The following is a 17346-nucleotide window of genomic DNA, read 5'->3' on the forward strand; positions in this document are numbered from 1 at the left end:
TCTGTAACATAAAAGTACAACACGTACTAATGTAGAAGCTGTATTTAGTTTTCCAGAAGATATAATTAATTAAGGTGACTACACTAAACTAGATTTTTAGTGTAGACAAACAACCTTCTATTGGAACAAGATTCCATCTAGGACTTCCATAGCTGGAAGAGTTTAATGAATGCCTGGGTTCGAAGTTTCAAAGGACAGGTTTCTTCCCTGGCAGTCCCAGTGGCTAAGACTCCACACTCCCAATGCAGGGGGCCTAGGCTTGATCCCTGGTCAGGGAACTAGATCCCACATGCCACAACTAAAGATCCTGCATACCACAACTAAGACCTGGCACAGCCAAAAGATAATTTTTTTTTAAAGGACAGGCTGACTCTCTTGTTAGAGGCTAATGAAGCTGGTGACTTGAGGTCAGTGCTCATTTACAATTTCAAAAATCCTAGGGCCCTTAAGAATTCTGCTTAATCTGTTCTCTCTGTACTTATTTTCCCTGTACTCTCTTGATGGAACAACAAAGCCTGGATGACAACATATCTGTTTACATTATGGTTTACTGACTATTCTAAGCCCACTTTTGAGATCTACTGCTCAAATAAAAATTTCTTTCAAAATACGACTGCTCATTGACAGTGCATCTGATCCCCAAGAGCTCTGTTAGAGACTTAGGATTGAGATTCATGTTGTTTCCATGCTTACTAACACAATATCCATTCTGCAGCCCATAGATCAAAGAGTAAGTTGACTTTGAAGTCTTACTCTTTATTTTGTAAGGTTATAGCTGCCATCAAAAGTGATTCCTCTGATGGATCTGGGCAAAGTCAATTTGAAAACCTTCTGGAAAGAACTTACCAGTCTAGATGCCATTAAGAACATTAGTGATTCATGGGAAAAGGTCAAAATAACAACGTTAACAGGGGTTTAGAAGAAGTTGATTCTACCCCTCATGGATGACTTAGAGGCTTCAGTGGAAGAAGTAATTGCAGATGTGGAGGAATTAGCAAGAGAACCAGAGCTAGAAATGGAGCCTGAAGATGCGATTGATTTGTTGCAATCTCATGATACAGCTATAATGGATTAGAAGTTACTTCTTATGCATGAGTAAAGAAAGTTTCTTGAGACAGAATCTACTGTTGAAGATGATGTGAAGTTGGTTGAAATATCAACAGAGGGCTTAGAATATTACATAAATTTGATAAAACAGTGGCTGTGTTTAAGAGAAGTGACTCCAGTTTTGAAAAAAAAAATTTTGTAGCCTTGCATGCTACAGAGAAATTGTTCATGAAAGGAAGAGTCAACTGACACAGCAGACTTTATTGTTTTATTTTAAGAAATTACATAGCCATGCCAACCTTCAGCAGCCACTACCCTGATCAGTCAGCAGCCATCAGCATCTAGGCAAGACACTCCCCCAGCAAGAAGATTAAAACTTGCTGAAGGCTCAGGTGATGGTTAACTTTTTTTAGCAGTGAAGTATTTTTTAATGAAGGTATATACATTGTTTTTTTTAGACATAATGATATGACACACTTAATAGACTATAGTGTGGGGTAAACATAGCTTTTAGAATATTCATTTGACTCATTTAATTGTGATACTTGATTGCAGTGATCTGGATCCAAACTTGCAATATCTCTAAGATACTCTTTTTTCCTGTTATGAGACAGTTAGACCAAGTAATTTATTTGTGCCTATCTTTCTACCTACACAAACACATATACACAGTATACATAAATAGAAATCGTATTATTAAAATGTACATGATATTTTTATCATGAATACCCTCCATCATGTATACCCTTCAAAATGTGCTTTCACTTTTGTTTCCAGTTCTTGGTCACTGAAAAATATACTGTAATAAATATTCTTTTACATGTGTCAGCTATGTCTAGTTTTTCCTTTGGATTCTCGGTTTCTAGATTTGGTTATGAAAATCTGCCTAGTTTTTAGACCAATATCTTTGAATAAGTAGGTATTCATCACAGTAACCTTCAGCACTTGTTAAGATACGGATTGTAGGGCTGGGGTGGGAGAAGAATTCTCATTTCCAAGAAGTTCCTAGGTGAGACTCATCCCGCTATTGTGGAACCATACCATGAGAACCACTGCCTTAGATAATGCAGATAGACACTTTGATTTTCTTGAAAGATTTTATTCTTTTAAAACATTCTTTGCATCATCTTTAATTCATTAACCAAATAAGCATTTCACAATAGTGTTAAAATAGAAGTGGCCATTTAGAACTTGGAATGGTTTTATTTTTGTTGCCACTATAAATCTGGAATTTTGATTTTGAAATTAGCTTTAAAGTCTAATTAGTAAATTAGTGATTCCAGCAATTTTTGATTAATTCTTCGTATATCTTTTGTAAACTGAATGTTTCACTTGAATTCCATTAATACAGCAAATGGTTTAATTGAATAAATACTGTCCATATATTTCAGTATGTAATGTGAGAACCAGATTAGTTATTAATAGCTTAAAGCTTCCTGATTGTGTAAACTTAATGTGAATTATTGAATAAGATTTGTGACTTGATGCTTTTGAGATATTAATATTACTTCTTAAGAGTTTCTTACTGTTGTTACAAGGATTTAGGTAATATTTAAACGTGAAGTGGAATACTTTATATGCCTAAATCTTTTTTTTTGTTACCTGGTTTAAATATGTTATATAATAATGGGGAAATCACTAGTTTGGCATATTTTGAAGTTGAATTTGCTTTTTCATACTTGTTAACCTCATACTTTGCTAGAGTTTTGCTCAAATCTTTTTTTTCTCTTTTTAATCCAAGTTCCTTCTTGACTCCTCATTTTCTCATCTTTTCCTTCTTGTGCACTAAATTCATTGACTAATTAAATTTTCGTTTTACAAATCCATTCAAGCCAAGAAAGTTTTTTCCAGTAAGTTTTGTGTATTCTTCATGTGGCATGTGTGTATGTATGCAGTTGTATTTGTGTTTGTGTTTAGAAGTAGAAATTTGCCTTCAGAGATGCAGAGGACAAGAAAGATAATCATGTCTGTATATTTTAGATAGCTGCTAAAATTACCTTGAAATACTACTTGAATTTTTCTATGAAATTCTTAAATTTCACTGTGTGAGTATTAAAACTGTCTTCTACCCCTTATTCAGTGATTAGCTTTTGTTTGTACATGCTTCCACTATTTTGAAATATTAATGATATATTGTTTTGTGATTTCATTTTCACCAGGTTGAAATCCTTGAAAATGAGATTATTCAAGAAAAGCAAAGTCTTCAGAATTGTCAGAATTTAAGCAAGGATCTAATGAAGGAAAAAGCTCAGCTTGAAAAGACAATTGAAACACTTCGAGAAAATTCAGAGAGACAGGTTCATAAATTATTTTATTAAGCAACATATCTTAAAACTTATTAACAAAAGTTATTTTAAAGTTTGTGCATGTAAAATCTTCATAATAACATTAAATGAAATATTTTAGATATTTTTAGATTTTAAAATAACTAGAGTTTTACCTCATTTTCTATCCCATGCGTTTTTGAAAAGTTGAAGAGAAAGCTTAGAATTTTTTAAATTGTCAGTGTGCTTAATAATTATCTGGTATAAAATTTCGTGGTACCTGTGCATGAGTTGGCTTTTCCAGTGTCAGTGGAATGAGGCTGCAGATATTGAAGGCCCCAATGAAATTAGGATGAAGTGCAGCTCTGCTCTCATCCCACTGAAGTGGTGGCAGCAGTTGTTCTGTATATTTTCATACCTGCTGTCAAGTTTTATTGGTCATTCACATGTTATGCTTGAAGAAACTGAGAATCAAATAGATTAAATAACTGGCTGTTTTAAAATTTCTAATTTTTAGAAGTAGAATGATTTGTATTATCAAGCTATAGTCCTCAAAGTGAAAGTGTTAGTTGCTCAGTCATGTCCAATTCTTTGTGACCCCATAGACTGTAGCCTGCCAGGTTCCTCTCTCCATGGGATTTTCCAGGCAAGAATACTGGAGTGGGTTGCCATTTACTTCTCCAGGGGATCTTCCCAACCCAGGGATTGAACCATGTCTCCTGCGTTGCAGGGGAGACTCTTTTCCATCTGAACCACTGGGGTTAGTCCTTAGGTCACCTGTAAAAATATGCATTTCCATAGAGCTACGGAACAAAAATTCTAGAGCTAAGCATGAATCTCTATTTTTACAAGTTTCTCAGGGAATTGATTGTTTAACACACTGGATTTTAAGAACCATTACCATTATAGTAGACCATACTATAAATTGGATGTTTTAGTTTTTAAATGTACCAGGGATATTGTTATTTTGATGTTTCCAAATTAGAATTCTTTTAGGAAATGAATACACACACACACACACACACACATATATATATATATATACACATACCTACGTATATAATAGAGCAAATACTGTATTTACTGAGGTCTTCCTGTATATATACATTGTGAAATTTTTTGAATGAAGGTAAAAGCATGTATCTTCAAGAAGATGTGTGCATACATTTCATCTAGACTCATATTTGAATTTGAAACATATCACCAGTATATAATCTGAAGATCATTTTGGTTAATATTCATCTCTCTTAACCATTCCTGTACATTTCAGACTCCCTAAAGATATGAAATTTAAAGACCTGGCAGTACATATACATGGTGATCTCTCAGTAAATATTTGTCAGAATTAAAATTAAAATAGACAATTTTAGCATCTTTTTATGATCTGATTTCCTTGCTAGTTTTTGGAGGAGGAAAACTATGTAATTTTAAAATATTTAGTTTATGTTCCATTAAGTTTTAAATTTTCTCCTTTTTCTACTAAATTAGATTAAAATATTAGAACAGGAAAATGAACATTTGAATCAAACCGTGTCCTCCTTAAGGCAGCGCTCCCAGATAAGTGCTGAAGCAAGGGTGAAAGACATTGAAAAAGAAAACAAAATTCTCCATGAATCTATCAAAGAAACAAGTAGCAAGCTAAGCAAGATTGAATTTGAAAAACGGCAAATCAGAAAAGAATTGGAACATTATAAGGAAAAAGGAGAAAGAGCAGAAGAACTTGAAAATGAGTTGCATCATCTTGAAAAAGAAAATGAATTGTTACAGAAAAAGATAACCAATTTAAAAATTACTTGTGAAAAAATTGAGGCCTTAGAACAAGAAAATTCAGAGCTAGAAAGAGAAAACAGGAAGTTTAAAAAAACATTGGATAGCTTTAAAAACCTCACTTTTCAGTTAGAATCCCTGGAAAAAGAGAATTCCCAGCTTGATGAGGAAAACTTAGAACTTCGAAGGAGTGTGGAATCTTTGAAGTGTGCAAGCATGAAGATGGCTCAGCTACAACTAGAGAATAAAGAACTGGAAAGTGAAAAAGAACAGCTTAAGAAAGGTTTAGAGCTCATGAAAGCATCTTTCAAGAAAACAGAACGCTTAGAAGTTAGCTACCAGGGTTTAGATACAGAAAATCAGAGGCTACAGAAAGCTCTCGAAAACAGCAATAAAAAAATCCAACAATTGGAAAGTGAACTACAGGACTTAGAGATGGAAAATCAAACATTGCAGAAAAACCTAGAAGAGTTAAAAATATCTAGCAAAAGGCTAGAACAGCTGGAAAAAGAAAATAAATCATTAGAGCAAGAGACTTCTCAACTGGAAAAGGATAAAAAACAACTGGAGAAGGAAAATAAGAGACTCCGGCAACAAGCAGAAATAAAAGATACCACATTAGAAGAAAATAATGTAAAAATTGGAAATTTGGAAAAAGAAAACAAAGCCCTTTTCAAAGAGATTGGTATTTATAAAGAATCCTGCATTCGTCTGAAAGAATTAGAGAAAGAAAATAAAGAGCTTGTGAAAAGAGCAACTATTGATATAAAAACTTTGGTTACATTACGAGAGGTAAGTATAGTTACTTAAATTTCACACAAATTTAAAATTTTTTTTAACTTAGAGCTTCTTTAAGCTTTATTATGGTAATTTGTGTTATCTCTTTATGGTTCAAAGTAGAAATTTAGAATTAAAAAGTTTCCAAGTTTCCAACTTCTTTTAAACTAAGAAGTGAATGCAAATTGTATTTTTTAAGAAATTATAGTAATAAGTTATCCATATAGTATCTGACTTATTTCTTATAATTTTATACTTTTGTTTCAAAGTAATATTAAAATATATGATCAAAACTTACTGAATGTGATAATTACTAGTTATTGAATACTAGCTATGTGCCAAATACTGGATAATTTTTACAACCAATCCTTTATTTCTGTTACCTCCATTAGATTAGAAAATTGAGGTTCAGAGACATTAAGTAACTTATTTAAGAACAAAATGGTAGATTTGGATTCCTGGATTCAAATCTAGATCTTTCAGGTTTCAAAGTCCCTTGGATTTTGAATGAGAGAATATAAGCAAGAGAATGCAAATCAGGTCAACACCGAACAATTGGTAGTTGGTTGGATCTATGTATCATGAAGAATTCTAAAATTTATAGGAGTAGATTGGCAATAAATGGTTGGTTTAGCTCAGAAGAGAGCATGCTTAGTGTTTATTTGCTATCCCTATGCTCTACTATATATGATAACCTTTTAAGTTCAATTAAAAAAAATCTTAGCATTCTGGCAGATGCTTGCACTGGGAAATCTGCCTTTCTGCTAAAGAGACACTGAAAAGGGATCATTATTATCCTTTTTCTTTTTCTTTCTGTTGTTCTGCAGTCTTACACACATGAACAATAGGATCTTTGTCCCCACCTCTCTAAGAATTCCCCCTAGTTATTCAGATCAATGTCTTAGGCCTCTTCCAGTGGGAGAGGGGTACTTGTGATGAGAGAAGGATGTTGTACCCAACATATATTCATGAAAGAAATATTCATTAAAGTTCTAGTTCACTGTGAGAAGTGAATGGATATGTGTTGTTTCCCCCACACTTTTCAAACCTAAGGTGTGTAATCACAAGTACGAGTTTCTCCTTTTAGTTTTTAACATTAAAAAGTATTAGCAAAATAGAAGAAGGAAAACATTACTCTTTGAACTGGGTTATAATTTTTTTGCTTAACTATTTTTTATTGATAAAAAGTTCAGCAACAGCCTTTCTGTCTTTCCTGGTTTAAATTATGTGTATTCCTGGATGAAATCTTGGCTGAATTTCTTTGATGTTTATAACACTTATGTGAGTTTTGCATTACTTTTAAAATAAGGATTTGGTGAGTGAAAAATTGAAGACTCAACAAATGAATAATGATCTTGAAAAATTAACTCATGAGCTTGAGAAGATAGGGTTAAATAAAGAGCGACTCTTACATGATGAGCAAAGTACTGATGACCGGTGAGTATTAAGTCTGTCTGACTGGGGAGTATTAAGTCTATCTGAGAAACAGTGGAAATAATTTATTTTGCTCAAGCATTAATTTTGAGACTGTGGAGGAATTAAGGCAGAAAAATAATGTAGAAAACTAGGGCTTAACAAACAGAATAAAAAATAAACTTATATACACTTTAATTTGAAAATATTCAGTACAGGCTTGAAGAGAATTTCTATTCTCCCATGGTAAATATAGTCTATCAGTTAACTAGATTTTCAAGTAGTCTGCTATTTAGCATCCAGTTGGCCACATGATTCCAGCTGGAATAGAAGTGTGTATTGTTAAGAATATTGTTATACACTAGATTTTATTTCATTAGAATTTTTGTAATTATGTAATTTGTATTTTATTGCCTATCCATCATTACTGTTCTAGTAAGTATTTATATTTTATAATAAATAAATGTATGTGGGAAAAGTTAATGCAGATTGTATTTATTGGCAAGAATTTATTCTTACCATTGTGGAATATATAGTCTAATTGTGGAATTGAATGTATAAATGTAGCAAAGTGAATTTAGTGGTAGAGTTGAAAACAGTGCAGTGTGATCACTCTTGTCTTTCTCGTTTTAACAGTTCTTTGTCCTGTGCCTTCTCTTTCAATATAGTTTCCTAGAGTTAGGTTCTTAGGCCTCTTATCCATTCCATGAGCATTCTATCCATCATCTCAGCTGACATGCATATTATTCCCTGCTTACTGAACATCTCTACCTGGACAGTCAGAACTTAAGCATCACAAATTTAATACATCCAGAGTCATACACACTACATGCTTTAAAATTGTTAGTTGACTCAAGCCAGTATCAAAGTGAGATTGTTTTTCTCTGTTGTCAATGAACTTAAAATCTAATTGAGCAGAAAATATATGCATACAAATTAATTACAATAAGAGGCAGAGTATGATAGAATTTCTCATATACATACTTCAGGTTTTTATTTGGTGTAGTCATCGAGGTTCTCAGGTGTAAGAAATAGATTAATCTGTAATTCCTACTCTGTGGTTCCCTCTCAGTGTATGTTCATGGACATCCTTTTTATAAAGAAAAAATCTTAATAATATAAATATTCATGAACCCATCAATCAGAAAGTAACTAAAATATTAACACTCAAACTTTATCTGCCCCTTCCTGTTCTATTACCGTATCTTGGCTCTTTACTATGTTGTCCCCCCTCTTTGTCTTTAATATTCTGCAAGTTCTCCATGGCCTGAAGGTAGTCTTCAGGGTGCTTTAAGTCTTAACTATTCATACGTACTTGTGTAAATATATATTAATATCATAGACAAATGCTTAATAATGTGATTAATCCATCCAGTTACTCTTCCTGTAGATTCTATTCTTATGAAACTGAAAGAAATATTTTGAGACTAAGATCTTCCAGATGCCTTTTTTTAGCATTGATTTTTGCTTTTGACAGCCTAGACTGTAATCTGGAGCTGTTTACTCAGGGCTTTTTTGTTTTTTCTCATTACCAGGAATAGTTAAAAAGGGAGAGCAGGCAGGAAGAACAGAATAATTTAATTTGCTTCTTTTTTAAAAAGACTATTTTATAAGGCTTATTTATGTATCAGTATCTAATCATAAATTATCTTTAAAAATAATTTTCTGACCTCCAGTAATGAACTATATTCTTTTTATACTTGGATAATAGATACAAACTTTTGGAATCAAAATTAGAATCTACTCTAAAGAAGTCTCTTGAAATAAAAGAAGAAAAAATTGCTGCTTTAGAAGCTCGACTAGAAGAGTCCACGAATTACAACCAGCAGTTGCGCCAAGAACTAAAAACAGTAAGTGATTTTCTTGGAAAGAATTTTGATTGTCAACTTTGTCTCTTTTTTGCACTGCTCAGCTTGTGGGATCTTAGTTCACTGACCAGGGATTGAACCTGGGACCCAGCAGTGAAAGCACCAAGTCCTAACCACTGGACCACTAGACCGCCAGGGAATTCCCTGTTAGATATTTGGACAGGAAAGTAGAAAATGAAACATGAAATTTTATTACTGTCTTGTCTGTTTCTTTTTCTTAAACTTGAGATTATTCTTAAACCTGAGATTATTCTTAAACGGATCTTTGTTACGTAGTTTATAACAAACCATTTTTTCTATGCTACTGCTAAGTCGCTTCAGTCGTGTCCGACTCTGTGCGACCCCATAGACGGCAGCCCACCAGGCTCCGCCGTCCCTGGGATTTTCCAGGCAAGAGTACTGGAGTGGGTTGTCATTGCCTTCTCTGGACACTATAATTTATTCAATCTTATTTTGTGTATGAATGTCCCTCAATATGTATGAAGACACATATTGGAATTGTGAGAGTAGAGTAGGGAAGAGGCAGACTTATTTCATTGGGAAAAGCTCTCAATGTGATTTTGACACTTCACTGTCACTCTTTTCCTATTGAGAATCCAGGTAAAAGTTTGATTAAAAAAAAATATGGGTGTAAGGATAGCAAGTAGAGGGAAGCAGTATGTGTGGTATAAGAAAGCCCTTGAGCTCAAAAATTTGAGGTCTTCTCTAAATTTTTTTATTGTGTTATTTGGAATTATTCAGTGAAATACGTGAGGTAGGGGCTACTGTCTGTTTTCCCTGTGTGAATGAATTGAAATTGAAGGGACTTGCCCATTCTATAGGGTTATTGTTTGGTAGATTGGTAGAATCATTTTCTGCCTTTTACTCCCTTTTATTAGCTCTGTAGTCATACCTGGAGTGGTTTTACAGTCAACCAAACATTCAGGCTGACAAGCTTATTATAGGCCACATTTAGAACCATTCAATTCAGAGCACTATAGGAAGTATAATCTAATAGTAGGGCACAGTCTGGTGTCCCTCTTCACATATTTGTCTGAGAGTCATCTTCTCACTAGATGATAGTTCAGATGCAAGAAAACAAGATTCACATTGGTATGTGTGAAAGCTGCTCTGGCTTTGGTACGTCATGCTTAATACCAGTCATCATCTCTTGCAACATCTCCAAACGCATGGATTTAAGATCTTCACAGTCTTAAGGTTTAAGAGTTCCTACACTCAGAGAAGTCCAAAGATGTAGCTTCTTATTCGGTATTTATAGTTCTTGTAGTACAAATACAAAATTTACCAATCAGAAGTCAGTTTTCTTGACTGGTAACATGGAACATTGTAGTATTATCAGGTTTCCAGAGAAAGTTACCCAAAGATCAATTTCTCATACAGGAGAGGAAGAGGATTAGTTCCTCATTTGCCCATACCGTCATTGCTGGTGTTTGTCTCAGACATTAACACAGAACGTTTTTTGTTACAGAAGACATTTTAGAACTTTGTTTAGTCAACATAAAGTGTTGTCCAAAAAAATAAGGTAAAACTTGTTACCACATTTCATTAATCATGTTTCTTTTTCTGAATTTTTGCCTTTTATGCAGTATAATATAGTATATTGCAAATAAAGTCAATTTCATGAAGCTACTAAGCCAGAAAATAAATGCGTTTGAGTATGGGTTGGTATATGATGTGTTTCAAGTCTAAAAGTTAGAGATTGTCTTCCATTTTCAGCCATTTGGAAGTGGAAGATTTCCAAATTATTATTATTGGACTAGTTTTCTGCCATAAACATGCATTCAACTGGAATTATATTGTTCTAGTTTTTGATATATGATTAATTAATTATACTGTTCTAGTTTTTTCATAGTTAAAATAGACTATGAAAGCTAAATATGAGTAATAAGTATAAAGTAATCACTAAAATAGTATGACAAAGAAGTATAACTAAAATGCCAGCAAAGGAGATTACATAGAATCAAGAAATCCAAACAAAGGCAGAAAAAGAAAAAAGAGAGAACAAACTACAGGTTGGACAAATGGAAAATAATTAGCAAGATAGCAAATTTAAACCAAACCATGTCAGTCATCATATTAAATGTAAATGGTCTGTACATCCCAATGAAAAGGCATTTATTTAAATTAATAAATTAGATAAGGCAACACCCACCTGTACACTGCCTCTGAAAAACCCTGATGGAAAATGTCATTTTCAATATGAACATAAATTAACAATTCTGATTAATGATATATAAGGTAAAGGACCATTTTTGAAACTTAAAGAACAGTGGACTGAAAATGAGAAGTTCTGAGTTTTATTCTCATGTCCCCTTCTTAATAATGACATATGTCTGTAACTCTTACAAGCCTTGAAAGAAGAGCCTGTGAGAAATTAATGTAAAATAGATTGGAAATTATGTTATCCATCTATATTATTAGGGTGTCAGAAGTATTTTTTTTTTTTAAAGTGGAAAATCAGGATCTCAGAACATCTGTTCAATCATTTGCCAAGGTTTAAGTGACACTCTATCTTGGCATCTTATTTTCTATAATCTCACATCATTATTGTCTAACTCAGTAGTAGTAGCAAAGTTTGAGCCATAAAGCTTTCTTGAGGTTGCATTAGACATTGAATTATTTTAAACATCTGTATCCTTGTCTTAATAGAAAGTTTGGGTTTAAGTTAGAAATTTATGATAATCATTTCCTAGGAAAAACTAGTAATTCAGTATAACAATAATTTAAATTGAAGAGAGCAATTTAGTTAATCATTAATTTTGGATGATGACCAAATTGTTAGTTTTGAGTTTGCTCTTTTAAAGTAGGATTTGGTTATAATCATACCAGAAAACCCTAGATAAGATATATCCTTGGATTGCTCACTCTTTATAAAATGAATAATAGTAATTTTATGTGGGTCAATATCTGTATAAAGAAGTCATTTTTTTATTTATTAACAGTTCGTTCTGGGCAACATAATCCTTTTAAAAAAACCATACATAGATAGATACTTCCTCAGCTTCAGTTATTCTTTTTAAGGGGAATTAATACATGTGTCAAGTTTTTGTTCTTGACATGGGGATCTCTGAAATCTCTAAACTGACTATAAATAGCTCTAAACACAATTGTGAGTACTTAGGGCAACAAATCTGTATTCATCTATTCTTCAGTGATATTTTCATCATAAGCAACAGGATCTGAAATTACAAAATAATAGCAACATGACACTTAAGCAGGGTATATTAATATTTCTAGAGGAAAACATTTGCACTTTACAATGCATAAACTGTGATCATGATAATAGTGGTAGTTGTATATATTATTATATTTTTAAATAAACTGTCTCTCACGTTCACCAGACCGTTGCGGAGTTTAATTATAATAAATATAACCTTGGTGGTATGTTTTCTCCCTTTTTAAATAAATGAAAACAATATTATAAATCAACTATACTTCAATTTTAAAAGATATTTTAAAATAAAATTTTAGGTGAAAAAGAATTATGAGGCTCTCAAACAGAGACAGGATGAGGAAAGAATGGTTCAGAGCTCTCCTCCAGCTGCTGGTGAAGACAACAAATGGGAGCGAGAAAGTCAGGAAACAACTAGAGAGCTTCTGAAAGTTAAAGACAGATTAATTGAAGTTGAAAGAAATGTAAGTATTTTAGAATAAAGTTTTTTAGAAGTAAAGGATCACTGACTATATAACAGAAAATTTATCTAATCTGGTTTTATAGTTTTGTTCATTTTATACTTTCTTGATCAGTTTATTTTACAGTATTAAGACAAGAACAATTTAATATTCTTTTCTTCATCATTGTCATGTAAGCCCATCAGCAAGCTTTGTCAACTCTGTCATGTAAATAGAATGCAAACTCATCTATTTCTTTCTGTCTCTGGTGCTAACACTCTAGTCTAAGTTACCCTTATCCCTAATCTGGACCGTTAAAGAGTATCATCCTAACCAGCCTGCCCCTTTTACTCCTCGCCCAAACTGACCCATTCTCAATGTAGTAACCTAGAGTTTTTTTAAATAGTTTGTGAGGTTTTCTATTTATTTATTTTTGGCTGCACTGGATCTTTGTTGCTGCTCATGGGCTTTCTCTAGTTGCAGAGAATGGAAGCTGCTCTCTAGTTGCGGTGTGTGGGCTTCTCACTGCAATGGAGTCCCTTGTTGTGGAGCATGGGCTCTAGGGCTTGCAGGCTTCAGTAGTTGCTGCACGTGGGCTTAGTAGTTGCAGCTCTTGGGCTTAGTTGCCCCATGGCATGTGGGAACTTCCCAAACCAGGGATCAAACCAGTGTCCCCTGCATTGCAAGGTGGATTCTTAACCACTGGACCACCAAGGAAACCCTAGAGTTATTTTTAAAACATAATCCAGGTCATGTCATTTTCCTGCTTAAAATCTTCCATGGTTTTGCATTTTATTAATAATGAAATCCCAGGTGACTCAGAGGTAAAGAATAGGCCTGCAGTGCAGGAGACCCGGGTTCAATCCCTGGGTAGGGAAGATCCCCTGGGGAAGGGAATGACTACCAACTCCATGGACAGAGGAGCCCAATGGGCTACATACAGTCCATGGGATCATGAAGTTGGACACAAATGAACTAACACTTTCACTTTCACTTCCATACTTTTTACTATATCCATAAGATCCTATTTGACATTGCCCTGCCTGTATCTCTGGCCTTATACCATATTAGTCTTCTACCTATCTTGTTTATTAATCTGAGGATAATATTAGTATCTGTTAATATGTGGAAAACAGAACAGTGACTGGCACTTAATAAGCAAATTAATTCTAGTCATATTAGCATTTTCTGTTTATTCCTATTTCAGGGCCTTTCTGTTTGCTTGCCCTAGCTGGAACACGTGACAGGCTTCTGTCAACATTCAGGTCTCATATCACACGTCATCTATAGGGGGTTTCCCCTGACCCCTTCTCCACTGAAGCAGTCATCCCCAACCTAAAACCATTTACTCTTATACCACTGCCTTGCTTAGTTTCTTCATGGAACTTTTTACCAATTAATTTTTTTTATTCATTGATTTACTATTTGACTACTATAAAAAAGCTCCTGAAAGCAGGTAGCTTGTCTTTCTTTTACATCACTGTGCCATCTCTGTGTAAAAGAATGCTTGGTAGATAGCAGATTCTTAATAAATATGCACTGAATGAGTTTATTAAATATTTACTGTAGAAAATAATTCAGCAACCATTTATTCTTCAAAGATGAGTGAGCCTAAAGAACTTAATGTGCTACCAAGTAAAAGAGTTGTGGTTCAGTTCAGTTCAGTCGCTCATTCGTGTCCAAGTCTTCACGACCACATGGACCACAGCACGCTAGGCGTCCCTGTCCATCACCAACCCCCTTCCCAAACTCATGTCCACTGAGTTGGTGATGCCATCCAACCATCTCATCCTCTGTCATCCCCCTCTCCTCCTGCCTTCAATCTTTCCCAGCATCAAGGTCTTTTCCAATGAGTCTGCTCTTCGGATCAGGTGGCCAAAGTTTCAGCTGCAACATCAGTCCTTCCAGTGAACACCCAGGACTGATCTCCTTTAGGATGGACTGGTTGGATCTCCTTGCAGTCCAAGGGGCTCTCAAGAGTCTTCTCCAGCACCACAGTTCAAAAGCATCAGTTCTCCGGTGCTCAGCTTTCTTTATAGTCCAACTCTTATATCCATACATGACTACTGGAAAAACCATAGCCTTGACTACATGGACCTTTGTTGACAAAGTAATGTCTCTGCTTTTTAATATGCTGTCTAGGTTGGTCATAACTTTCCTTCCAAGGAGTAAGCATCTTTTAATTTCATGGCTGCAGTCACCATCTGCAGTGATTTGGGAGCCCAAAGAAATAAAGTCTGACACTGTCTCCACTGTTTCCCCATCTGTTTGCCATAAGGTGATGGGCCCGGATGCCATGATTTTAGTTTTCTGAATGTTGAGCTTTAAGCCAACTTTGGTTTTATTGTTTTCTAATTTGTTTATTGAAAACTAAGCTATGAAGACAAAAGTTAACCTCTTACACTACTGATTTCTACTTTTTCATCCAAAAATAATCACTGAAAACTGTTTTATATTTTCAGAAAAATGTTTGTGAGGTATCTGTTTATAGAAGTTTTATTTCTTTTACAGATTTACATTTTTGAGACCTTATTTCCATTTTTCAATTATTTTATCTTAGATCTATTTTAGCACATACGGAGCTATATCATTTTATTTAATGACCACATACTATTCCATTGTGTATATATTACCATAATTTATTTAAATAAATTCCACATCAGTGGACATTTAAGTTATTTTCAGATTTTGCTGCCGTGAAAATCCATGTTATGACATGTTTCTGCATCCTGATTCTCTTCTACTATGTCTCTTTGCGACCCTATGGACCATATCCAGCCGAATACTGGAGTGGGTTGTCATTTCCTCCTCCGGGGGAATCCCTTGCTGATCCAGGGATTGAATCTGCATCTCTTAAGTCTCCTACATTGGCAGGCAGGTTCTTTACCACTAGCACTACCTGGGAAGCCCTAACATGTTCTGCATGCTAAGTTGCTTCAGCTGAGTCTGACTTTGCGACCCTATGGACTACAGCCCTCCAGGCTCCTCTGTCTGTTGAATTCTCCAGGCAAGAATACTGGAGGGGGTTGCCATTCCCTCCTTCAGCGGATCTTCCGGACCAAGGGATCAAACCTGAGTCTCTTAATACATCTCTTGCATTGGCAGGCGGGTTCTTTACCACTACCACCACCTTGGAAGCCCTAACTTTTTTGGACCCACAGTTGTGAGGTCTTAGTTCCCCAACCAAGGATCGAACCTGCAACCCCCTACATTGGGCTGGCAGAGTCTTAACCACTGGGCCGCCAGGGAAGTTTCTAGGGTGGTAAATTGCTGACAGTAGAACTGATAGGCCAAACAGCATATATGTAGAGATATTTCTGTGTGTGTATTTAATTTTAATTGATACTGTTGTAAAAGCTTTTCAAAAAAGTGAATTTTCAGTTCCACTAATAGAATATCTGTTATTCCAGATTGACACTGAGTATTACCAACCTTGTAATTTCTATTTAAGTGATAGGAGAAAATATTTTAATTTGTGTGTTTTAAATTATTCAGTTCAGTTCAGTTGCTCAGTCACGTCTGACTCTTTGCAACCCCATGAATCACAGCACGCCAGGCCTCCCTGTCCATCACCAACTCCTGAAGTCCACCAAACTCATGTCCCTCGAGTCAGTGATGCCATTCAGACATCTCATCCTCTGTCATCCCCTTCTCCTCCTGCCCCCAATCCTTCCCAGCATCAGGGTCTTTTCCAATTAGTCAGCTCTTCGCATGAGGTGGCCAAAGTATTGGAGTTTCAGCTTCAACATCAGTCCTTCCAATGAACACCCAGGACTGATCTCCTTTAGGATGGACTGGTTGGCTCTCCTTGCAGTCCAAGGGACTCTCAAGAGTCTTCTCCAACAAAAGCACCTCCACTAGCTTTGTTCATAGTGATGTTTCTAAGGCCCACTTGACTACACATTCTAAGATGTCTGGCTCTAGGTGAGTGATCACACCATCATAATTATCTGGGTCATGAAGATCTTTTTTGTACAGTTCTTCTATATATTCTTGCCACCTCTTCTTAATATCTTCTGCTTCCATTAGGTCCATACCATTTCTGTCCTTTATCGAGCCCATCTTTGCATGAAATGTTCCCTTGGTATCTCTAATTTTCTTGAAGAGATCTCTAGTCTTTCCCATTCTGTTGTTTTCCTGTATTTGTTTACATTGATAGCTGAGGAAGTCTTTCTTATCTCTCCTTGCTATTCTTTGGAACCCTGCATTCAAATGGGATTTTCTTTCCTTTTCTCCTTTGCTTTTCGCTTCTCTTCTTTTCCCAGCTATTTGTAAGGCCTCCTCAGACAGCCATTTTGCCTTTTTGCATTTCTTTTCCATGGGGATGGTCTTGATCCCTGTCTCCTGTACAATGTCACGAACCTCTGTCCATAGTTTATCAGGCACTCTGTCTATCAGATCTAGTCCCTTAAATCTATTTGTCACTTCCACTGTATAATCATAAGGGATTTGATTTAGGTCATACCTGAATGGTCTAGTGGTTTTCTCCACTTTCTTCAATTTAAGTCTGAATCTGGCAATAAGGAGTTCATGATCTGAGCCACAGTCAGCCTCTGGTCTTGTTTTTGCTGACTGTATAGAACCTCTCCATCTTTGGC

General features: G+C 35.0%; 1 protein-coding gene across 13 annotated transcripts in view; it reads left to right on the plus strand.

Moving 5' to 3' along the window:
• CCDC88A (coiled-coil and HOOK domain protein 88A) overlaps positions 1–17346 on the plus strand; it is a 110321-nt gene that overhangs the window by 64022 nt on the left and 28953 nt on the right. For all 13 annotated transcript variants that reach the window (XM_081589481.1, XM_081589483.1, XM_081589482.1 and 10 more), the window contains exons 14-18: positions 3207–3344; positions 4800–5870; positions 7165–7292; positions 8980–9118; positions 12608–12772. In XM_081589481.1, coding sequence (XP_081445607.1) covers positions 3207–3344; positions 4800–5870; positions 7165–7292; positions 8980–9118; positions 12608–12772 — 1641 coding nt within the window. The remainder of the gene's footprint in view (positions 1–3206; positions 3345–4799; positions 5871–7164; positions 7293–8979; positions 9119–12607; positions 12773–17346) is intronic.

This window comes from Giraffa tippelskirchi, chromosome 4, assembly GCF_054371585.1.
Source record: "Giraffa tippelskirchi isolate mGirTip1 chromosome 4, T2T-mGirTip1v1.2.pri, whole genome shotgun sequence".
Taxonomy (NCBI): Eukaryota; Metazoa; Chordata; class Mammalia; order Artiodactyla; family Giraffidae; genus Giraffa; species Giraffa tippelskirchi.